At 39.5% G+C, this 24,410-nt stretch overlaps 1 protein-coding gene across 6 annotated transcripts; it reads left to right on the forward strand.

The window, feature by feature from the left end:
* The first annotated feature begins 600 nt into the window (after positions 1–600).
* RRP1B (ribosomal RNA processing 1B) lies at positions 601–21,998 on the forward strand. Of its 6 annotated transcripts, none has more exons than XR_014026314.1 (16): positions 601–808; positions 1,195–1,277; positions 3,792–3,849; positions 5,000–5,085; positions 7,144–7,205; positions 8,956–9,085; positions 11,855–11,919; positions 12,317–12,483; positions 13,621–13,712; positions 14,473–14,570; positions 14,744–14,763; positions 17,782–17,910; positions 18,638–19,348; positions 20,176–20,307; positions 20,685–20,751; positions 21,137–21,237. XR_014026314.1 is itself a non-coding variant. In XM_081326795.1 (16 exons), the coding sequence occupies exons 1-16, from the start codon at positions 664–666 to the stop codon at positions 21,325–21,327; spliced, it is 2,232 nt and encodes a 743-aa protein (XP_081182921.1). In that variant the 5' UTR covers positions 601–663; the 3' UTR covers positions 21,328–21,636. The 6 variants fall into 6 exon arrangements, 3 of the variants coding, with proteins under 3 accessions (XP_081182921.1, XP_081182922.1, XP_081182923.1); XM_081326795.1 differs by having other exon boundaries at positions 18,638–19,344; positions 21,137–21,636; XR_014026313.1 differs by lacking the exon at positions 20,685–20,751 and having other exon boundaries at positions 21,137–21,998.
* Positions 21,999–24,410: the final 2,412 nt, after the last annotated feature.

Consider the following 24,410-nt stretch of genomic DNA (forward strand, 5'->3'; position numbering starts at 1 on the left):
TTTTATATACCAAGGAAAGTATAATACATGATAGACTTTTTAATTTAGAGGTTTCTTATTTTACCATATGATATGATTGTAATTTATTGTTTCATTTATTTTATTCTACAAAAGTCCTGCTGTTACAACTGCGTAATAAATTTAAGTAGTACTATTTACCTGAAAATATTTTTCTCCCAAAATAAATTTCAAAATATAACACTAAGCTTTGCGGAGAATATGGCAATATAGATTTCTTCCTAAACTTTTGACAGAAGACACTTAAATTCTGGTCAATTTCAAGTAAATACAATAACGGAACATTTCGTAGTTCTCATCTCCATTGTAAGCTACACAGTCAGCTTGGTTATACAAACAGAAGCTCGTTAACAGAAGTAAATGCCTGCGTGCTTAGAGTCACTACCAGTGTCTAAAAACGACACTGGCTTTGCAGATTCCGGGGCATTTCTTATCTTCTCTTGATTTGTTAGTTACATAGGGTTTATTTCAACAACTGCCTCATATCATCTAAAATCTAGCCGCTTGGCTACTATTAATGTTACTTTGAATGTGTGCGACACACTTTGTCCGTGACGCCATTCACGCGCGCCGGAGAGCGTCTGGATTCAGGCCAATTTAGCTGCGCCTCCTGTTCGGAAAGAAGGACGTGGTTGCTGGGGGATAATGGCTCCTGCTGCCCTCGTCTCTGCTGGGCAACCTCCTGAGATCCAATTTGCTCAGAGGTTGGCCTCGAACGAGAAACGGATTCGGGATCGGGCGCTGAAAAAGCTACGTGGCTACATCACGCTGAGGACCCAGAGTCTAGAAGGTAAGGTTGGAGAAGCACGTGGGACAAAATATCGTGTCAGGCCGGCGGTGAGGACGAAAATACACGTGTTTGTTATTGATAAACACGGGAAGGACCATCTCCAAAGCGAGAGGAGCAAAAGATGCATTAAGATGGTGTTTATATGAATTAACAAGAGACGTGCCTGCTACATTTTAACGGCTAATATGACCAATGGATATTTGTATGATTGCACAATTATACATAGTTATCTGCTAATTGTGTATTTTTGGCAAATAGACATTTGTATGATTGCACTTAATTATGCATAATTCTTGGCTAATAAGTGGGTCTTTTCCGTCACGTAATCAGTTGCAGGGCAAGTTTCGATTTACTTTTTAAAATAATGGTTTCCTTTTGTGCCATAGGTTGTTTCAGTCAAGAAGAATTGTTAAAAATATGGAAAGGATTATTTTACTGTATGTGGATGCAGGATAAACCTCTCTTGCAGGTATGTTATATAGAATTGGAAAGGATCACAGGATCATTTAGTCCAGGGTTTCTTAATTGGCAGGTCCACAACCCTTTGAGGGTCCATGGATAGATTTCACAATGTCTGAATTTATATGGGGGGAAATATAACTTTATTTTCATATATATTGTGATATTACATATTTTTAATATTTGATCATTGTATTTGAGCATAAATTGATATCCATAGATTTCACCAGACTCTCAGAGGCACAAAAAGTTAAGAACTTCTGATCTAGTCCAACCCCCTTTGATTATAAGAAAGCTAATTACATTAAAGTTAAATATTCCATGAGATATGACCATCCAGCTTTTTGAAAGCCTTAAGAGATGGAGAACCCTCGGTTCCATAGATTGATTACTCTATTATACATCCAGTACAGATCTTACTAATAGGAAAATTACTCTTATACTTAGACAAAAAAGCTGTAGCTTGTATCCATTACCAATCCTAGTTTCTGTGGAATAGAAAATTTATCCTTTTGCTTGTCTGAATCTTGATATCCTGTCTCGTAGTTTTCTCCAGGCTAAGCATCCCAAGTTCCTTCATTCTGTCCTCACAGGGCATGTCATCAAGTCCCTGTATCACTTTTATTACCCTCATCTGAACCTGTTGTAACCTGCCAAAGTCCTTCTAGAAATATGATGCTTAGAATCATGCATAGTACTCAGATGTAGTATCACCAGTGCAAAAGTAAAGGGGGATAAGGACTTTATCACATCTTTGTTACAGTATTTCTTCTGATACATTCTAGAATTGTGTCACTATTTCTAGAGATTGCTTTACACCAATGGCTCATAACTCGTCCTCAATTCAGCATATGCCTTATATTTTTTCCTTACTAAATGAACAGGTAGTTCTCAACTTACAACTATTTGTTTAGTGACTGTTCAAAGTTACAGCAGCACCAAAAAAAGTGACTTAACAACTGTTTCTCACACTTATAACCATTGCAGCATTTCCCTGGTCTTGTGATCAAAATTTGCATGCTTAGTAACTGGCATGTATTTATTTCTGTTAGTGTCCCACGGACATGTGAGCAGTCAGAATGGATACACGTGGCCTGCCTTTGTTCTGGTATCTTTCCAGGTATAACTGGAAAGTACTCTTGGTTATTCCCATTTTGAATTTCTGAGGGTTTTTTTAAAAAAATACATGATCATGAAATTTACTTTTAAAGCTGTGCTGTATGGTACTGTTTTTTATTATTATGGGAAAACAGGAGAAAAAAGAAGTCAGTGAATCTTAGTTGCTTTATAGAGGTAGTCCTCAACTTACTACCACAAGTCATGCAGTCATAAGTGCAAATCCAGCTTAATTAATGGTGTGTTTGCCACTTTTTATTGAAAACCAGCAAAAACTCAAACATTGTGATGGCATGACCATGGGACACTGCACCTGGTTGTAAATGTGAGCTGGTTGTCGAGCACCTGAATTATGATCACATGACCACAAGGGCAGGGTGATGGTCCTAAATTCAAATTTACATCATAACTGACATTGGAGGCTGTTGTTCATTCAAACCATCATTGATTGAACAACGACTGTAAGTTGAGGAACACCTTAAAACCTTTTTGTATAAATTTTTACAGCTATCTTAATGCAGCTATATTAAATTCAGTATTAGGATACTGCGTAATATACCGTATGCTCATCTGTTAGTCATTTATAGATGTGAGGGAAGTATGTATTCATTGATATTCATAATAATTTACTTGCATTCTATGCCACCTACTCCTTGGAATTTCAGGCAACAATAATATAGATGGGGTCAATAAACAGGTATTTTGATTGTTGTCCCAGCATTTTTATTTCTAAAATAGGCAGATTTTTTAATGTCAAAACATTGAATTCATACCTGAGATGATATTCTGCTTGAGACATGATAAACTTATGTCAGCCTTTCTAAACCTATTGTTTTTCAGTTTTGTTTAGACAGCAGCTCTTATCATCCCAGTTAGCATAGTTAATGCCAATTTGGGAAGGCCCTCTGCAGTTGAATCATTAAAAAATATGGTTCATATATTTAAGCCATTACATCTGTTTTTGTTTTTAAAAGATTATTTTCTGGACTATTTGTATAATAAATTATTTATTGATTCTGTCCTAACTGATTACCAGTTTTTAAAGTAATTAACCATTCTAGTATATTAATGTTCTGAATACTAAAATCTGAAATATAAACATTCTCGCAAGGCTTATACATAGAAGTATAAATTAAGAGTCTCATGAATGATACTGCTTGATCTAGGAAACCTCTGCATGTTCTATCTTCAGTGTCAGATTGTCGTGGTATTTAACTATGACAGAGGAGCTTAATCAAGCTCAAATTTTATTGGTGCTTATATTATACCCATCATCAGTTTTCTATATTTAGGGAAGATCTGACAGCAAGGTCAGTTTTCTGAGAAGGGTATTTTCTGAATATTATGCGGATAGGAATCTACCGGTACTTTTGTGACATTATTACTAAACACAATTCTAAATTTCCAGGAGGAGTTGTCAAATAATATATCACAGCTAATCCATTTAATCAAGAATATGGATACTCGTAAGTCTCTTTATTTTTATTTCTTTTATGTTCAGGAGCTCATATCCAAGGCTTCACATTGCAGAGAGAAACAGTGCAAGGAAGAACCAGGTTTTGGAGCCAGAAGTTTATTTCCTGGAGATTTATCAGAATCCTTAAACAGCAACAGCAGCAATTATATTTCTAGCACATAACATTTTGGAGCACAGTATAGTATAGCAAGCTAGTATTTACTGCAGGCTAGCATATTAATATTAATATGAAGGATTAAATGGCAACAGAATTTAGATTCTACATAGTTTTATGGTCTAGAACAGGGGTGTCAAACTCAATTTCATTTAGGGCCGCACCAGCATTGCAGTTGCCCTCAGGGGGCTGGGTGGGTATGGTCAGGGTGGGTGTGGCCTACTGGGTGGGCGTGGCTAGAGTGCGTATGGCCTCCTGGGTGGGCGTGACCAGCTCTACATCGTTCGCATCAAGGGTGCCTGTGGGGGCCTGGGCAGGAGTGGGACAGATCTGAGGGTCTCTGGCAGAAGGAGGGTCACTGGGCCAGGGCCAAGGCAGTGGGGACCGTTTCCTCACTGTTTCCAGGATGGCTTCGCGGGCCACATGAAACCACTTCGTGGGCCGGATCCAGCCCCTGGGCCTTGTGTTTGACATGTCTGGTCTAGAAAGAGGTAGCAACCACAAATCCCAAATTTTGCTGTTTTAAAAAAGGGCGGGCTTAGATATTTTTAAACAAAGCTATTAATTGCTACTTGTCATAACCTTATATTGCTGCATCTCTGAACACAAACTGCTGAGAAATATAGGTAGGCGGATTGTGTTGTGTCCCTCTCTGTACTTTACTACTCACGGGGGTTGGTTAACTGCTGTGGAGGTGGAATAGTAATCTGGACAGGCCTTTGGTGTAATGTTCTCTGTGAACAGGTGGCAAGAAAAGAGAAAATAAAAAAAACAGGGTTTGCCCATTCTCAGCTGTGACACTATGCCAAGATTTCAGCTCAAGCCCTAAGACAATTCATTGTTTAAGGTAAAAAAGGTCCCCTTCTTTTTCTGAAAACAAAGCTTCCTTTGGTGTGTCTGCTGCTCGAACTCTTAAAGATTAATTTTTCCATCACTTATGAAAGGTGGCTGGAATTTAAACATTATATCTATTATCTCAAAACAGGACACTTGTTCATTCAGACTTTCTGGCAAACTGTGAATCGTGAATGGAATGGATTAGACCGATTGCGGCTAGATAAATTTTACATGGTAAAGTTAAATTCTTCTTGCCTTTTTAAAAGTTCCTTGGGAAAAAGCATGGAAAATATCCAGGGGTATATTGTTCTACAACAAAAGATTCACTTTCAGAAATGGGACTGGCAATAAAACAAATTAACATCTATTTAAAATGCATTTTCTCATTTAAATGTGCTATTGCCATATGTTTATATTCTTATAAAATAACCTTCCTAAGCAAAAGTACAAATTAGTTTGAAAAGAACTTCTAAATCATAGTTAGGACATGTTGTTAATTTTAATCCAGATTTCATTTCAGTTCCATTTATTTATTTGAATAATGTACATCACATATAAGAGTAATGTAACTATGGCTGTTGGGTTTTTAGTATTTTATTATTTAGTGTAATTATGTTTAGGTTTTACTAATTTATTTACTACTGAGATTCCAAATATTTGTATTATGAATGTTAATGCATTCATAATGTTAATGTAGTATAAACAATTATGTATCTTTGGTAGATTCTGTGATATAAATAAACATGCCCTGTTATACAATTAAATTATTAATATTTTAGTCAAAACTAAGAAAAAATACATGCTAGCATATACACTTAAAATTTCTATATAATCCTTCAAATAGGATTCCTAGTTCTTAAGTGCTTGTTCAGATATAGCAAAAGATATGAATTATTTGAACCATTACAGGTACACCTGGAGTTACGATACCTAATTCAGTGACCGTTATTACAATGGTACTGAATGAGGGGGACTCATAATCGTCCACACCATTATGGAGACACTGTTGCAGTGTGCACACCATTATGGAGACACTGTTGCAGTGTCTCCAAGGTCCCATAATTGCAATCTGTGGGCTCAGGGACTCGAGATTATGACATTGCAGAAAGCTACAGTCACAATTGCCTTTTTTGATCTTACCTACAGCTTCCCACCAAAAAAAAGAATCGGTGGGGAAGCTGGCAGTGAAGATCATAAGTTGGTCCTGCCACTTTTTATCCCAAGGATCCCACTATGGAATATGAGAATTCAAGGACTTCATACTCAGCATCACTTCCCTTGCTCCGTGGCATGCATACATTTTCTGCCAGCTCACTCTTGCTCCCTAGTACCCATCTATGGCTCTTGTTAGCCTGTCTCTGCTGCCTAGTGCGTACTCTTGCAAACTCCATGTACTCCTTACCTAAGACTGAGACCTATTGCTTTGTAAATAACAAGTTATTTACCAAAGTCATGGCAATGGGAATTCTATTGTTGTTTCCTAAACAAATGCTTAATTTGATCCATACTGTTCATATGACTGCTCTGCAGCTGTGCTTTTCAGAGTTAATAGGAATGTATCTGGAAGGTACCAGATTTGAGAAAGTTGGTCTGGTCAGTTTCATAGATAGATTGTCATGGTATTTAGGAAATAGAAACTGTTGGAAGTGTTATAAAATGGAACGTGCAATCTAGAGCCCTACGCTATACCTCAGCTTCCATATCATTAGTCAGTTTAGCAGTTGGCAAAAATGCTCATTTGAAGGAATGGATTTGTTTAACAACCATGTGGTAGATTAATAACAGCCTTGGTGGCTGATTTTATGGCTATCATAAAAACAGTTGTAAAGTCAGGTCAGGTGACATGATGACCCACTTAATGATTGTAACAACTTATGACCAAAATTCTGGGCTCAGTTGCAGTCGTTAAGTGAGAACTACCTGTACCTTCTTTCCCATTGTAAAAATGCTGTCCAGCATTCAGTGAATGAATAAGGTGACTGGAATTTAAACGTGGGACTTGTCTTTCTCACTCCTGTTTTCTCACTTAATGGACCACAACCAAGACCTTTATTCCCCTCAGAAACAGTGGATGCACAGAAATTCACTCTGCATTCAGCCAACATAGCATTGGATCTTAAATTCATAACATGTGAACAAACACTTCCTCCATGAGGGGTAAAATTTAGCCTAAAATGTGTAAAGAACATCCCTATATTATTCCAAGTTCTTTCAATACATTAAGTGCTGTCCTATAAACTTAATAACATGATTGGAAAAAAAAGTGTGCATCTTTTTTTCCCCCTAACCTAGCTGATCCGCATGATGCTGAGGCAGTCCTTTGAAGTTCTGAAAAGAAATGAATGGAATGAAAGGTAGGCCATATCTGTTGTTTGTATATTGTGCCAGTGCTTTTGATTTTTATCATTATATGTATCTCACTATCTTGTTTGGAAATCATGTTTTATGGTGCACCTAGTTTTGTAAATCAGACTGTGGTTTAGCATGATAGATACATGCATTGATTTCTGTGAGATCAATATTTACGTGCCTAACTACCAAACAACATTTCGTCTGTTAAAAATGATCTGTGCATGACATTTCTTTTAACTGACTGTTCTATGAACATCAATCATCTGCTCATTGATTTAATCTCATATGATCTACAGGTAGTCCTCAACTTATGATCATTCATTCATTGACCATTCAAAATTGCAGTGATGCTGAATGAAGGGACATAAAAACCTATACTCAAAGTTGTGGCCACTACAGCTCCCTCACGGTCACATGATGAAAATTTGACAGGTTGGCAATCTGCCTGCTCATACAACTGACCACAGGGACACTGTAGTTGTCCCCAGCATCTTATCTTTCCCATCATACTGCGCTTCCAGGTCCCTTGCGGCTGCTTCTCACCTAGCTGAGTCCCCACAGGCCTTGGGCCTGCTTTCTGCACCATTGGATCTCACCGCCTTGGTCCTTCTTGCCTTGTTATGTCTTGCTACACTTACCTCTTCCAATGATTGCCTTTCCAAACTACAGCCCAACCAGTGTAACTGTTTCCAAGGACCAAATGTGAACTGGGGAAATGCTGCCATCCTGGAAGTGTGTGCCATTTGTGGAATCTCTCAGAAAGGTGCAATTTTCCACGTTGCCGCCCACTTCCAGAATGGTGCAAGGCAGCTTCTGTAGGAAGGCTGCACATCACATCAGTTGGGCACTCTTTTGGAATGGTGATCTTCAAAGAGATAAGTGGAGGAAAGCATGATGGGGCAGCGAGGAGGCCCAAAACTGTGGGACCCAGAAGCGTGGGAAGCAGGCCTGAGGCCAGTGTGAACCCAATGGGACCAGCAGTGGGTCTGAGGCCTGTGAGGACCCAGCCAGGTGAGAAGCAAACCCAGGTTCTGTGGGGATGTAGCAGGTGAAAAGCTTTGCAAAGGGCACCTTGGGGTGAGAGAGGCCTGGGAATACAGGCCACATGTGAATTGGTGAAGTGCTATTGTGTGGGCCTGGCCTATGCCAGGTGTCCCAGGGCCTCCCCCACCCCAAGGTGCCCTGTACTCCACTTAATGACACAGTGGGGACAGCTGAGATTACAGTTGTTGAGTGAGGGGGCATATGGGCATATGGATAGCAACCACAATGACTTAACTATCATAATTTTGGGCTAATTGTGGTTGTAAGTCATGGACAACTGTATATAACCCCTCCCATTATTCTATATCAAAGAAGACACAAAGTTGAAACGAAGCTGGGAAGTTGCATTAATTTTGCCATTAAAGTGTACAACTACATATTTTTTACAAAATGCAGTAGCTCCTCAATTTTAATTATGATACGTATCCTGCTCAGTGAAATTGTAATAGAACATGTAGGATTGCCTTTTAAAATGAAGTATTAAAATCAGGTCTTCCTAGCTAACTATTTTTGAAAAGCATATACTGGTAAGAGATTTGGGCCCCGTTTCACTTTCAGGCTTTTGTTCCTACATTATATGGAGATGAAACCATCTGGTCCGTGCTTTGCCAAATGAATTTAGGTGAGCACTTTTTGGACCTGACAAAAAGATTATATGATGCAACTGAATAGCCTATGCCACTAACATTTTTTTACATGTCTTTCCAGTTTAATTGAACGATTTCTGAACGTGTTAATGATGGAAGTTATGCATCCAGACAGCCATGCTCCCATTGGTATTAAATTGCATTTCATTGATATCTATCTGGAAGAACTGGCTAAAGTTGGAGCTAAAGAGGTCAGTAGCAAATTACATGACATTTAGGCTTCTCCATCTGAAAAGCATCAAGTTAGGGGAAGGTTATTACACTTTACTTCTGTCATGGAAAAATCCAATGGAAAAGACGAGAGACAGCAACACAAAACAATAATTCTTACTTTAAGATTCAGAGGTTTATTTTGCTAATAATTTGGAACATAGCAAGCATAATAACACAGCATCACTTACATTAATAACCCATTGCAACGAGGTCCACTAATGTAGCACTCCAATAGGACAGCTGTAGGCCAGTGGCAAATCAGCCAGGTCCAGACCCAACTCTTTATACTCTTTCTCGCTCTAAGACTGTAGTCAGACGGTCTGCTGACTTGCTGACTTTCTACTGACTTCCTGCTGACCTTCTGCTGAACATAACTTTTCACATATACCCGTGTACATTGGAACCCGCATCCACCAGCTACTTTCATTTCCCTATTTCTTACTGTTCCAGACTGTAGGTTCTCAATATATTTGAAACAAGCAAGCTTGGCAAAATCATATTAAGTAAAGTACCATTGCAAACTGCAAAATTAAGCATAGCACAGACTTTGGTTCAATACTTTGTCCGTGAGGCCTGATTAGTTTACCTGGGCCTAAACCTTGCATAAAAGAACAACAGCCAATATTTTCATTTTCCACACCTCTTTGTAAAATACCGTATATACTTGAGTATAAGCCGAATTTTTCAGCCCACTTTTTGGGCTGAAAAATTCCACTTCGGCTTATACTCCAGTGAACAAAAAAACTTACCGAGGACTTGTGCGCGGCCGAGGCTTTGGTGCTTCCGGGATCGCGCGCACCTCTCCCAAGCCACCGCCGTCCAGAGACCTGCCGAAGTTTGGGGAGGTTTGGGGAGGTGCACGCGCACCTCCCCAAACCTCCCCAAACGTCGGCAGGTCTCCGGACCTCCGCGCCCTGCCTGCCTGCTTCTTTCCGCTGCCTGGCTGCCCTACGATGTAACCCGCTTCATGATCGAGTGCGACGCCTGCAAGGACTGGTTTCACGGCAGGTAACACAAAGCGATCGGGCCTTTCCTCCCCCCCCTTTCCCTCCCCCCTCCCGCTCTAGGGCAGAGATCCCCTTCCTGCCGTGAAACCAGTCCTTGCAGGCGTCGCACTCGATCATGAAGCGGGTTACATCGTAGGGCAGCCAGGCAGCGGAAAGAAGCAGGCAGGCAGGGCACGGAGGTCCGGAGACCTGCCGACGTTTGGGGAGGTTTGGGGAGGTGCGCGCGCACCTCCCCAAACCTCCCCAAACTTCGGCAGGTCTCCGGACGGCGGCGGCTTGGGAGAGGTGCGCGCGATCCTGGAAGCACCGAAGCCTCGGCCGCGCGCAAGTCCTCGGTAAGCTCCGGGCGGTCACTTGCTTCGCGTCTCCTGAGGGAAGGGGGGGCGACTGGAGCGGGCGTGTTTCCTCGCCTGCTGGGCGCCGCGATTTGCCCGGGGAACGCGCGGGCCCCGAATGGCAGCGTGGAGCGAGGAAGCGGACAGCCAGGGCTTCCCCGAGAGCCGCGGCCACACAGGGTATTCCTGTGTATTCAGGCTTGCAAAATGGCGGATCGAGCCTCTGCTGGCGGCAGAGGCTTGCAGAGCGCGGATCCAGCCTCCGCTGGCGGCGGAGGCTTGCAGAACGGCGGATCCCAGCCTCGGCTTATACTTGAGTCAATAACTTTTTCCAGTTTTTTGGGGTAAAATTAGGGGTCTCGGCTTATACTCGAGTCGGCTTATACTCAAGTATATACGGTATATTGAAATCAGCGGTGTCAAATTTTTACTATCTAAAGCTCAGTTTATTTTATTTTGTGAACAGCGCCCTGGTTTCCAGTTAGTTTTATATACATGAAAGAAATGAAAGCAAATAAAAGTGGAAACAAAATACAAAAAGAAACAAGCGTGAAAAAGAGTTAACTTTACCCATTAATTCCTGTATGTAAAAAAAAAACATTTTAATACCTTGTCACCTCTCTAAATCTAACATATTCTCTCTTTTCCCTGTTGTTTATCTTTTAAGTAAAAATACAAATCTATAGGCTTCATCAAACAAACCTTGTCAGCAAAAGGTGTTCACTGAAGTGTGACAATGCCTTGATTCCTATGACTGTAATACTATACAGTATTTTAGTTTAGATTTCAAGGGTCAGCTTATCTGTAGCTATACGTAACAGAAAACAAATATATATATATATATGTGTGTGTATATATATATATATATATATATATATATATATATATATATATATATATATATATATATACATACATACACACACACACACACACACACATACATACAGAGAGAGAGTGTATTTAACCAATTCATCTTTATTTTAGAACATCTTATGCCAATAAATATTTTCACTTTATTGGTAGTGCTTTGCCCTGTTGGCCTACTATATATAAACAATAAACTGCAATTGTCCAAGGGGTGAGGGTGATAGTAATGTCTCTTCTATTTTTTCTGGTTTCAAATGTTTATATTAGAAGTAGTACCAAGTCATTGCTGTACTGATATCGGTACCAGTGAATGCTGAAATAACAATTTACAGATTAAGAATTGCAAAAAAAATTCTGAAAGTATTTCAGTTGGTTATGTAATCATTCCAAATAAACTCTACTTTTCTCATTATTTATTTTTTTCTTCTGGAATAAGTTATTTCAGTTTTGGGTATCTTTTGGATTTTGGATAATGATTTTAGAATTGACTGATAAAGATTATATTGAATTATTTTTTTGTATTTTATCTTCACAGCTCACAGCAGACCAGAACCTTAAGTTTATTGAACCATTCTGCAAAATCCTTGCAAGGACCAAGGAGTATGTTCAAATCTTGACTATATTTATATTAACTTGCTTTTTTAAAAACAGTAAATAAAAATCTGAATGGGGTTGCAGAACAAAGGAAAAGCTGCTGTGAAGGGATAGCAGCTTGCTCACTATGAGAGAAATACAGGTTTTTCTTTAAACATACCTCAAAGGTATGTGTAACTATAGCAACAACATCCATTTCTATGTAGCGATTATAGACATGATTGTTCTTGATCCTCCTGCACACCTCGGAAGATTAGAGAACTATAATCATGTGATTGTCAGTTTTTCCTTTCTTATTTTCTGAATGACTCAGAATTTGTTTAAGCTAAGCATTAGGCTACAAAGAGAATCTATTAACCACATTCCCTAATTACATCCCCCCCCCAATCTTTTTACTGTTCAGTCATCTTATGCTGCAAGCCATAATCTGTGGCATCTTTGAAACCATTGTGGATCAGTCCCCATTTGCCATCGAAGATTTAATGAAAGAACTAGAAACTGGCAGTGGTGTTGACAGTTCCTCAGAACACGAAAAATGGAGTGACCAAGAAGATATGGAAATGGCCAAAGGTGAGGATCTGGTGTCCCTAACACTTGCTTTGGAAACATCTAGAAAAATTATTCCAGTGTTTTCTGCACAGAAGGTTCTGTTAGCACTATACAGAAAGTTCTGTGAATCTAAAAGTCTCCACTTCATTTAGAAGGAAATGGCAATTAGAAGAATCCATTGTTCTAGAGAGAGACTTCTTGACACCTATTTTTTTTCTCTGCAGAATTTAAAGTTTAGTTTGCCTTCTAAAATTTAGTTTGCCTCTATCCAGTATTTATAAAAGGCTGTATTCTATTTTACTTCCTCCAGCTCCTAACACTGATTTCAGATATACGATCTCTGCTGAAAACACTATTTATAAGCTGTGTTCAGTGGTAAAGGAGAGGTTTTCTCATATATCAGGACTTCTTATTTCCTCATATTACATACTCAGATGATCTCTAAGGTCCTCTAACAGATTTTGCTATACAGTGACAAGTAACAGGAGCTTATTTCTTGGAGATTGTTCTGTACCAGCCTGCTACCGGCCCTGCAGAAAAGGCAGGGACAACCCCTTTTACAAGAAGGCAAGAGGCTGGAATTAAGCCTGCCAAATTTATGAATACAAAAACAAACAGAACAAGACACGAACCAAGAAACAGGAGCTTTTCAAGCGGTTGCCTTCAGCAAACCAGCCCTCCCACGCATTCCCCTTTTATACAGTTCAGGGCGTGGCTTCTCTCTGCCTCCTTCCGAGGTGCCCCATTGCCTTCCTCTGTTTACTCCTGATTGACTGCCTCCTGCGTCGGGCGTCCTTGAACAGGGCCAGCTGTGGGTCATCTTCATCCACGCTGTCAGGCTCACACAGCTGGGTCTCCGTCGTGACCAGGTGGGAGGGGCCTGGCTGAGGGCTCTGCGAAGCCTCAAGGCCATCATCAGCAAGCTCTTCAACACCCCCCTCCTCCTCCTCTGAGTCGTCCGACCCAACTGCCGAACCCACAGGCTGACCCTGAATCACAACAGAGATTCTCAGCTTCATTGGCCAAATGAAGGCAGGAAATATTTTCCCCATGATGAGCAGTACAAAGCAAAGAGTGAGTGGGACTAAAGTGAATGGGGAACCATCCATTCAATCTCCTGACACCTCGTTTTTCTTTGTTTTTTTCTTTATAATATAGGCAAGGGCTTGTCAAACCAACTGTCTCCAAATTCAGAGGCACATGGTAATATTTCAGAAGATACAGATGCTGATATTGGACCTGTTCTTCAGGTGGGCTCCACTTTTAGCAAACAATACTAGCTTTAGAACTCTTAATTACTAGAATTATGGCAATCGTGGAACTAGGTTGGGGAAGACTGATGCAGGGTTTGAAAACTTCTGATTTAAAACTTAATAAATTGCACTGGCTACTTTATTTTCAACAACTGAAAATTAAATCAAGCTGGCTATCAGTTTTTTCCCCAATGCGATATTATGGGGTGGTTTTTTTTTTCACCTATAAGTTGTATATACTTCAAGTTCTGAGGAACATGCCATTTGAGCAATATGCCATATATTTGCTCATAAACAGTGAAGGTCCACATCTTCCTGAATTGCACAATCTTATTGTGATTTTTTTTTTATAGTTGAGGATTCAAGCTGTGATGAAGGGACCGAGAAGGAATTTGAGTAAATTTAGACTAGTGAGAAAAAGTACATATTTTGGATGGCAAATAAAAAGAGAAAAGAATGGTGTTATGATACTAACATTTTATTTTTATTTTAATTCCATTTATATCCCGCCCTTCTCCGAAGACTCAGGGCGGCTTACAAGCTTAGCAGTAGCCTTCATTCTATGTATATGCCTGCTTATTAGGGCTTTCATACACCCCCCAAGCGGCATTATTACAAAGTCAGCTTAATTGCCCCCAACAATCTGGGTCCTCATTTTACCTACCTTGGAAGGATGGAAGGCTGAGTCAACCTTTTAGCGTTTTTGAATGAAATGATTGTTAAAAAGCTGATTTGCACTGCTTTCTTTCTTTGACAGTTTGATTATGCAGCAATTGCCAACAAAATCTTTGAGTTAAGCAGCAGAAAAAACACCCCTGCTTTTAACAGAAAGCGCCTCTACAAATTGGTTAAAAAGTATGTTTCTTGAAATTCTTACGATTTCCCTGGGCACACTTTTTTTTTCTCTTAACCTTTAAATTCACTCCTTTTTTAACTCACTTTTCAACACCAATAAATACAGTACTTTCTGTTACGGAAGGTTTGCAAATGACTAAAACAATATAATTTCTTTTCACTTCTTTTTCCAGATTTCAAGATCTTGCAGAAGGTAAAACTGCATTATTTTGTTCAAGCTTTTGGGAGTAGAAAATATACACTAGGGTTGGATTTGTTGACCTTAGAAGGAATAATCATGATTTTCCACGTCAAAGCTTAAGGCAAAAGTGGAAGTAAACTTTCTTGATTTATTTTCTAATTCTGATGGCTTTGTGGTCATGTCCATATAGCGATCATGGGAACAATAGTTGGAATTTGAGAATTTTTTCTCCCCTCTGTGGAAAATCACGTAGTCACTACAGTTGGTGGAGTCAGTGCAATAATATGTGAGGCCAGCTCCTTTGCCCTCTACTCCTCCTTACTATCAGGCTTCTGTTAAGAAGGAAAATTGCTAGCGGTCTATTGTTTAATTGTATTATAAAAACACAAGTAGTTCATTATATTGTTTGGGTACAGAGATATTTATATAGCTGCAGAATATTAACATTCTGACTATTTAGATCAGGGCTTTTCAACCGCTGGTACGTGTACCACTTTTAGTACTTGGCCACATGGCAGGTGGTACATATTTTTTTTAATCCCATTTATATCCTGCCCTTCTCCGAAGACTCAGGGTGGCTTACAATCTAAAGCACAAATCAATGTGCTTAGCAATAGCCTTCATTCTACGTATATGCCTGCTTATTAGGGCTTTTGCCCCCGCCCCCAAGCGGCATTATTACAAAGTCAGCTTATTGCCCCCACCAATCTGGGTCCTCATTTTACCTACCTCGGAAGGATGGAAGGCTGAGTCAACCTTGAGCCTGGTGCTAGCCAAGTGTAGCAGGGGAGGGGAATGAGCCTAAGCGAGCCAAGCCAGAGGGAGAAGCAGCTGCAGGACTGTCTGGGCTGGGCAGAAGCCCCAGGAGCCAGCAGGGCTCCAGCTGATTGGCGCTTCCGGAAGCAGCTCAGAGCTGGAGGTGAACTGAAGAAAAGGGGGGTGGGAAGAGAGGAGAGGCTATAAAAGAACGTGCTTTGAGTGGGGGAAGGGGGAAAAAAGACAACAGGAAAGGTTTAATCCCTTTAAAAAAATGTAATTTAGTTTTACCCCCTTTAATTGGGTCGGTCTGTGGCTTTTAGAAAGTTTTCTTTGAAGGTAAAGGTAAAGGTTCCCCCGCACATGCGTGCTAGTCGTTTCCGACTCTGGGGGCCGGTGCTCATCTCCGTTTCAAAGCCGAAGAGCCAGCATTTCTCCGAGGACGTCTCCGTGGTCATGTGGCCGGCATGACTAGACGCCAAAGGCGCACGGAACGCTGTTACCTTCCCACCGTAGTGGTCCCTATTTTTCTACTTGCATTTTTACATGCTTTCGAACTGCTTGGTGGGCAGAAGCTGGGACGAGTAACAGGTGCTCACTCTGCTACGCGGCACTCGGGATTCGACCTGCCAAACTGCCGACCTTCTGATCAACAAGCTCAGCGTCCTAACCCACTGACGGCTTACCGTAATTTAAAGTGAAAGCTTTTTGCAATTGCTGGAGCCTTTCAGTCTGGAATTGCAACATTGTGACACGTGACACCCTGAGGCAGCTTAAAGAGGGGGAAAAACGGAGTTCGTGTTTCTTTATTTTCTTGCTTTGCACTTGATTACTGTGTGTTTAAGGGTACAGGGAAGGGAGTGGGTGGGGTGCATTCTTAGTACACTGGAAGAGATCAGAAGGGCCAACCACCTGGCTCAGGAGTCTACAAACTTAGAAACTTTTAAGACCTGTGGACTTCAACTCCCAGAATTCCTTAACCGGCCATGAGGGCTGAGGAATTCTGGGAGTTGACGTCCACAAGCCTTAAAAGTGCCAAGTTTGAAGAGCCCTGAAGTAGCTGGTAGTGGTGCATATTAATAAACATGAATAAATTCATCATACATTTGTCAGTGCAAAGGGAAAGTGATTCAGCAAAGGAACAGCCACCAAAGAAATTAAATCTGGTACTTTTTTTTCCTACAGTTTGTAATAGTTTATTAGATTATAGAATAAAATATAAAAGCAAATAGTAGGACATAAAATATAAAAGCAAATAGGGGAGGAAAAAAAGGGGAGAAAGTGAGGGGGAGAAGGAAGCATTAACATTGAACCTCAACTTTTTACTTTTCCATAATATTATAAACTAGCCATTTCTATAACAAGAAATGAATCTAATCAGTAAAACCCACCCACCCCCACCCCCTTTTTTTTTTTTAGTCATCAAGTTTTTGACACCTTGCTAAGCACTGGTGGTACTCAAATATTGTCATGTTCTAAAAGTGTACAATATGTGAAAAGGTTGAAAAGCTCTGATTTAGATGACTTGTTTTGTCTTTATTTTGAAAATGTTATGTCTATTATCAGTGACTTCTAAAATGTTAAATGTTGATAAACGTATGGTTGCTTAAATTTTACAAGCACTGTAAACTTCCAGCGCTGTTAACTGATATAAGGCTCTTTGCAATTAAGCCTAGGGCCCTGGTTACCTACCACTGATTTCAGTTTTGTTCCTTCCCATCTTATTCGAATAAATGTTTATTTGCTAGTAAAATATCCATGATAATAATAATAAGTTGGAAGGGACCTTGGAGGTCATCTAGTCCAACCCCCTGCTCAGGCAGGAAACCTTATACCATTTCAGGCAAATGGCTGTCCAGTCTCTTCTTAAAAGCCTCCAGTGTTGGGGCATTCACCTCTGGAGGCAGGTTGTTCCACTGGTTAGTTGTTCTAACTGTCAGGAAGTTTCTCCTTAGTTCTAGGTTGCTTCTCTCCTTGACTAGTTTCCATCCATTGCTTCTTGTCCTGCTTTCAGGTGCTTTGGAGAATAGCCTGACTCCCTCTTCTTTGTGGCAGCCCCTGAGATATTGGGTCACTGCTATCATGTCACCCCTCACCCTTCTCTTCGTTAAACTACACATACCCAATTCCAGCAACCGTTCCTTATATGTTTTAGCCTCCAGCCCCCTAAAACACATGCATGAGTTTAAAAAAAAGTATTGAAGTTCATGTGGATGAAGAATCTTCTCAAGAATATTTGGCTTATGGCAGTTCTTATTCTAATGTCCGTTTTAGGGAGTTTCCCTCAAGATGACTTCCCTGAAGATGTTTCTACAGATGAGGATGAGGATGATAGCTTCAGCAGGAGGAAATTGAAAAGAAAATCTGGCAAACCCTTAAATAAAGCTCAGTTGGGGAAAAAAGGTAGGAAAAAAAGATGTTTGTTTCCTGATCACACTAAGCATTTATTTTTAATCACTGTTTGTTGAACTAGCCAGAGTTCTGTTGAACTAAACGTAGCACTAAGGCATGAGGAGTGGGTCTGCCAACTACACTAAACCAAAAATGAATTATATCATGGTTCAACATTATGCATAAAACAGACAATTCCATATAATCTGCTAATTTAGGCTGCTAATATAATTATTTTCATTGAAGGAAACCCTATTGACTTATTAACAAGCAGGCAATAACTTTATTGTCAATAATAGTACTTCCTATTAAATTTAACTGTTGTAATAGAGTGCCCAGAGAAGATGGCAGAAATGGCTTTTGCTAATGGGTTGTAAGTATGGACTGAAAGCCACAGAGCTGTGTGGATAGGCGCGGGACTTTCCCATAAGTATAAAGAGTTTGGATGTGAAAGTAATTCGTTATAATGATCATAATCATCCACAGCTGCCAAGATCCTTGCTAACACAAAATACTATGTATTAAAGGTATAACATTTGCCACGGTGGGTTCAAATCAATCATTTCCCCAGATGGTTGAACAAACTATCTGAAAATGCTTAAATGAGAATTAGTGGCAGGATTAAACATGTTTTTTTATAATCAGACATATTTTTCTCTTCATTTAAAAGTAGAGTTCTCTTATCAACTTGTCATGAGAGATGCTGTTCAAATTAATATCACTTCATTTTTCTTGACAGGCAACACTCAAACCCAAAAGAATGATAGTGAGGAAGAAGAGGCCAACACAGGGCTACAAAAAAAGAAGAGGAGAAAGAGAAAATCCAGTCAGACAGCTGGTAGTTTCACGTCCTCTAGAAATAATGAGAATAAACCAGTCAGAGTTGAATCCAAAACACCTGATCCAGCCAACAAATCCTCAGATATCAATAAACGGCAGACGTCTTCAAGTACAGAGAACAATGAAGTTGCTTCGGTGATTCCCATTGAAGGACTTGGTGATGATTCTTCCTTGAAGTCACTGACATGTTTAGTCAATGGCATAAAGAAGCTTTCCCCCCACAAAAATGGGAGCCTAACAAAAGTTCCTATAAAAATTGTGTGTCAGAATGGACAGAATAATGACTCTGAAGAAGACCCTAGTTATTGTACTACAGGAGGCCACCCTGGTAAAATTATGAAGAGGAAGCAGAAATCAAAGCCAGGAATCACTGGGAAGCTTTTTTCTGAAGAGAGTGTTAATCTGCCAGAGAAAAAATGCCTTGTAGAGTCAGTGCCTATTGTGCTCCAGAAAGTCAAGTTGAAGAGAAAAAAAATGTTCGGGAGTTTGGGGAGGATTACATGCTCCAAACAGAAAGCAGTTAGCTTGGAAATACAAAGAAAAAGCAAGAAAGCCCCAAATTCCACAGAAAGAAATGAACTTGAAAACAAGAAGAGGAAGAATGAAGTAGGTGAATATACGCTGTGGAATTGTAACAAACTAAATCATTTTCTAAATTTCTTGATCCATTTTCTTACTCCAGTCCAGTTGGTTAGTGACAAAACAGCATCAATTTAATGCTGTAATTTCACATTTTAATTTAAAATTCTACATCCTTAGGCTAATCAGTTGGCTGACTGAAAGGAAAATTGTTATAAAAGCCTAACATCAGCCGTACTACTAAGGCATGCTTCTGAACCACATGAGAGCTAAAAGAAAACAAACAGGCAAAGGCTATCTATATAGCGCATGATTCTGCCCAGGATATCTCCTGCAGTCTTCATCTGGTGTGTACAAAGGTCTAAAGGAAGACCAAACATTTGGTTTTAGATAACGTCTTCACCAGGGCTATGTTTAAGCCTTTCATCTGTTAAGCAAGGTTTGCTTGTGAATGATTGGAGAAATAAGGAAAAAAAATATAAAGGTCACATTTTAAATTGAACAAATTTTGCATGCCCTTAAATGTAAATCATTTTATTTCCCTATCCTAAATTAAATTGTTTTATTTGGAAAAAAGAACATAGTTTTGCTCTTTCCAAAATATTTATCTTGTATTCTTTTAACTTCCCTGAAGCAGACTGTGCATGTTATTTCTTAAGACTGGTTTCCATGGAAAGGCATTCATATAGCTATTGGAGGATTTATAAATCTTATCTCTCAACTTGGTATTTAATGTGGCTCTACAAAAATAAAATGGAAGGGTGGAGGCATGAAAGAATTCTTAATAGATGAACATAAACCTTATGTGCTATTTACTGACTATCTTATGCATGCTTTCTCCTCATTTTCTTCTTGCAGGGAACTGGTATTGCCCTTCCAGTAAAGAAAACAAAGGCAAAAGTGGAGAACGATTTTGTGAAGTTTGAAAAGACAGCCTTACCAAAGCCAGCCTTCTTTAGAAAATCTAAAAGAAGCATTACTGCCATGCCGGTATGATAACCTTTCTATAGTTTATATCTTGAGAATGTTTAGAACAATAGTTTGAGTTCTTTTTAAACTGGCATTCTTCAAGATAGGATTGTGATGAATCCCTGCGTAGGAGCCCTTGTCCTCTAAAGATAGCTTGTTTAGTCTCAATTCTGAAACTAAATATGCAATTCTATAAACTTACTGCTTTTAGAATGGCTTTTGCAAACTTATCTGTGGCCATCTGGCCACTTGCAGGACATTAGCAAATTGGATGTTAGTGTATGTTGGCTGATGCTTTGTAACTATTGTGATTTGGTTCAATATTCTAATAAAGATGTTGAAAAATACTTTAAGCAATGCAGGTTTGGCCCAGGAAAACAACTATATTTGTCTTTTAGTTAAGCAAGCTACGATCTTCCAGCTCCAAAAAGGTTACCTTTGGATTAAATAAGAATATGACTGCTGGTAAGACGTTTTCTTTCTTGTGCTTGAAAGGCCTGTGTTATTACATCATTTGTGTGATAAACTGAATGTTAAAAAGAGTTTTTGCTGGTCAAAGACTTATTACATAAACATTGGTTTTGTTAAAATGGCAGTAAGGCACGTATTTTGCTAGAAGCGTAAAAGCATATTTTGCTCTGCTGAGATCCCATCTATTTTCAAATAGCATGTGAAGAACAGTTTAAAAATAAACATTAGTTTGCATTCTGAGGGTCTTTTGCTAATAAAAAAGCATCTGTTAGAAGGAATCAGTGTATCTCCCTTCACTTACACATAAGTATTTCACATTCCTAGTAACAAGGTGGCACAAGACATGTAATGTTTTTCTTTCTGGTCTTTTGCTTTACAGAATTTAAGAAGACAGACAAAAGTATCTTAGTCAGTCCAGAGGGAGTCTCGCGGATAGCTTTCAATCCTAAGCAAAAACCACCCCACGGGGTCCTAAAGTTCTCCTCTGGCTCTTTGACGGAAATTCCTCAAATAAAGAAGTCTCTTATAATTCCAGCTAAGAAGAGACCAACCGCTGTGGATTTCTTCTAAGCCAAATAAATGGAAGAGAGTTTTGTTCTGAACATTTCCACATCCAACCATTTATATATTTTTTTTGAATAATTTTCAGAATCTTTTTTCCCAGTTAATATGATACTATGCATATGGTTTTGATTATGTTGCCTCTGGTTCTTCAAAAAGCACCTCTTTGGCTGCAGATTAGAACTGCTTTATGTAGTTAGCAAAAAAATAAAAATAAAAGATAATATAAAAAGGGAGTGAAAATCAGTTTTTCTAAGAACAATAGTTATGAATATTTTGTTCTGCCTTTTTTTCTACCCTGTTTTATTCCCCCCCCCCCATCTAAAACTTTCGGTTAAAAATAAGACCCGAGTGCCGCGTAACAGTGAGCGCCTGTTACTCGTCCCAGCTTCTGCCAACCTAGCAGTTCGAAAGCAGGTAAAAATGCAAGTAGAAAAATAGGGACCACTACGGTGGGAAGGTAACAGCGTTCCGTGCGCCTTTGGCGCCTAGTCATGCCGGCCACATGACCACGGAGATGTCCTCAGACAAGTGCTGGCTCTTCGGCTTTGAAACGGAGATGAGCACCGGCCCCTAGAGTTGGAAACGACTAGCACACGTGCAGGGGAACCTTTACCTTTATACATTAAAACTGTTACTATTCAAACTCATGCTGCACTTTGCATACAGTGCTTAAGCATGTGTGATAATTTTATTTATTTATTTATTAATGGGACTTATATCCCGCCCTATCTCCCGAAGGACTCAGGGCGGCTAACAACAATAACATATAATAAGTACAGAAATTAGGATAAAATTAAAATTAAAGTCCTCTGTGCAATAAATTAAAATTAAAAATTAAAAATAAATTAAAAATTGTAAACATAATTAAAATGCCTGTCAGTCCAGGTCAGCCAGGTGGAAAAGGAGTGTTTTGAGGCCGTGGCGAAAGGACTGGAGATCTTGGGCCATCCGAAGCTCAGGGGGGAGCTGGTTCCATAGGACTGGCGCTCCCACAGAGAAGGCCCTTCCCCTGGGGTTCGCCAGCCGACATTGTCTAGCCGACGGTACCCTGAGGAGGCCTTCTCTGTGTGAGCGTACTGGGCGATGGGAATTCGTTCCCGGTAGCAAATGGTCCTGCAAGTATCCCGGGCCTAAGCCATGTAGGGCTTTAAAGGTAAGTACCAGCACCTTAAATCTCACCCGGAGGGCAACCGGTAACCAATGCAGCTCATGGAGCAGAGGTGTTATATGGGAGTATCGGGGAGCTCCCATCACTACCCGTGCAGCCTTAGCTATTTCAGAATTGCACATCTGTTCATAAAATGTATATTTTCTAATCTGATGCCCTTCAGATATTTTGCGACTAAAATTCCGAGCCAGCATATTTCTACATATTTTCCCTAATAAATGCGTATTTATGCAGCTTGCCTACACAAAAACATTCACTCAAGATCTTGTTCGTCCTCTATGAAAATGGATTAAATTATATTGTCACTTTTGTAGAAGCCTCTGTGCCTTTTAAGGATGGTTAATAATGCTATGTGAATCAAAAGGGGGGATGGGATTCACTGTATCTAAATTCATGCTGATGCCAGCAGGATGCAAATAGTATTTTGCTGGAAATCTTTCTCCCACGTTCAGAGTTCCTGTCTTGACAATTTGCAATACATGAAAATGAACAGCTTTACTGATTGGATTCACTGTAATTTGGGATCAAGCTGAGGAATAGAAAGGTTTGAGTTCCCATTGTTAGAAGCATGCCACCTATTATCTTCTTATATAAATGGTAAAGCTTTTTTTTTTGGCTGCTGGTGGAATTGGAATTTCAAAGACAATTTTTCCCTTCCGTCATTCTCGGCAGAATGATTCTAAAAGTTTATATAAAGTTTGGTGCAACTTCCCAGGAACCAGTGTCTTCAGTATGGAATATGCTGATGTTACCATGCCTCTCTTCATTTTGATGTTATAAAATTATCTTTACATCAAATAGGTATCTTATTAGAAACTATTCCTCATTTCTTTAATCAATATAATATACAGCTCAGCAAACTTTGCAAACAGTTCATAAAGGTAAGGGGGGGTGTTTAAAGCTTTGTAATTCAAATGCTATTTCTCTGTTTTGTATTCCAGAGAACAAATGGTTCTTTTGAGCAATTAGTAACTTTAGTATCTCTTCAGAGTGTTTATACAGTTGCAAGCTAATGACTTTTGGTTTTATTTTCGAACTTGTTAATATCACCGACAAGTATCTTGTGTGCTTGAAGTGGCTTTAGTTGTATCACAGTTTTAAGTAACATAAATCAATTAAGAATACAGAATCTTATATCAGATGCTGTATAACTTTCTTGACGCTTTCGTGAAATACAGAGGAAGAAAATATTACTATATTGTGTTAATATAATTTTATTAAATTGCTTCTAATACATAAAAGCAAGAACATTAAGACATTGCTTTAAAAACAATTTGAATGTGGAGTTGGAAGGATTCGGTCTATCTGCTTATGACAAGGTCATGCCTAAAATCAATTATATTCAGTAACTGATAGATCATTTTCTTATACAAGGTGCTGCAGGGCAAATCTCTGGGCCAGCAACTTCAGCTGCATCCATAAGCAACTGAACATTCTATACTATTCCACTGATCAGAACCAGTTGGTTAAATCTAGGCACCATTTGTATTTCTAAGAAAACCTCTGTTATACAGTATTTTAGAGGCTAGGGCACAGTGGAAAAATATAGTGGATATCTAGCACATTGGGAATATGTTAGATAAGACTATCAAGGACCAGGTGGGGAGAAAGAGGAGCTATCAAAAAAAGGCATTTTGCACAGGCAGTTTTTAAACATGGAGTTGACCACGACTAACAGGATAATGTTGACCAGGGGTGTCAAACTGCTGGGCCGTGGGCTGGATGCGTCATGCAGAAGCCACGTCCACCCCAGCTCTGGCAAGGGGAAAAAAGTTGTGATACGTCGTGACACATCATGTGACATGGCGAGTTTGACATCCCTGATGTTGACCATTGCAGTTCCTGTAATGATTATACAATTGAAAACAAGATAAATGCAACACCATGCTGTCTGTTAAACAGTATAGATTTTTCTGTCCAG

The sequence above is a fragment of the Vipera berus genome (assembly GCF_964194415.1).
Source record: "Vipera berus genome assembly, chromosome: 4".
Taxonomy (NCBI): Eukaryota; Metazoa; Chordata; class Lepidosauria; order Squamata; family Viperidae; genus Vipera; species Vipera berus.

Excerpts from the sequence above, each read along its gene's own strand:
- RRP1B (XM_081326795.1), top strand. The coding sequence starts at position 664 with ATGGCTCCTGCTGCCCTCGTCTCTGCTGGGCAACCTCCTGAGATCCAA. Across the intron at positions 12,484-13,620 it reads AGATATGGAAATGGCCAAAG|GCAAGGGCTTGTCAAACCAA; the intron begins GTGAGGATCTGG and ends TTTATAATATAG. Across the intron at positions 19,345-20,175 it reads ACAAGAAGAGGAAGAATGAA|GGAACTGGTATTGCCCTTCC; the intron begins GTAGGTGAATAT and ends TTCTTCTTGCAG.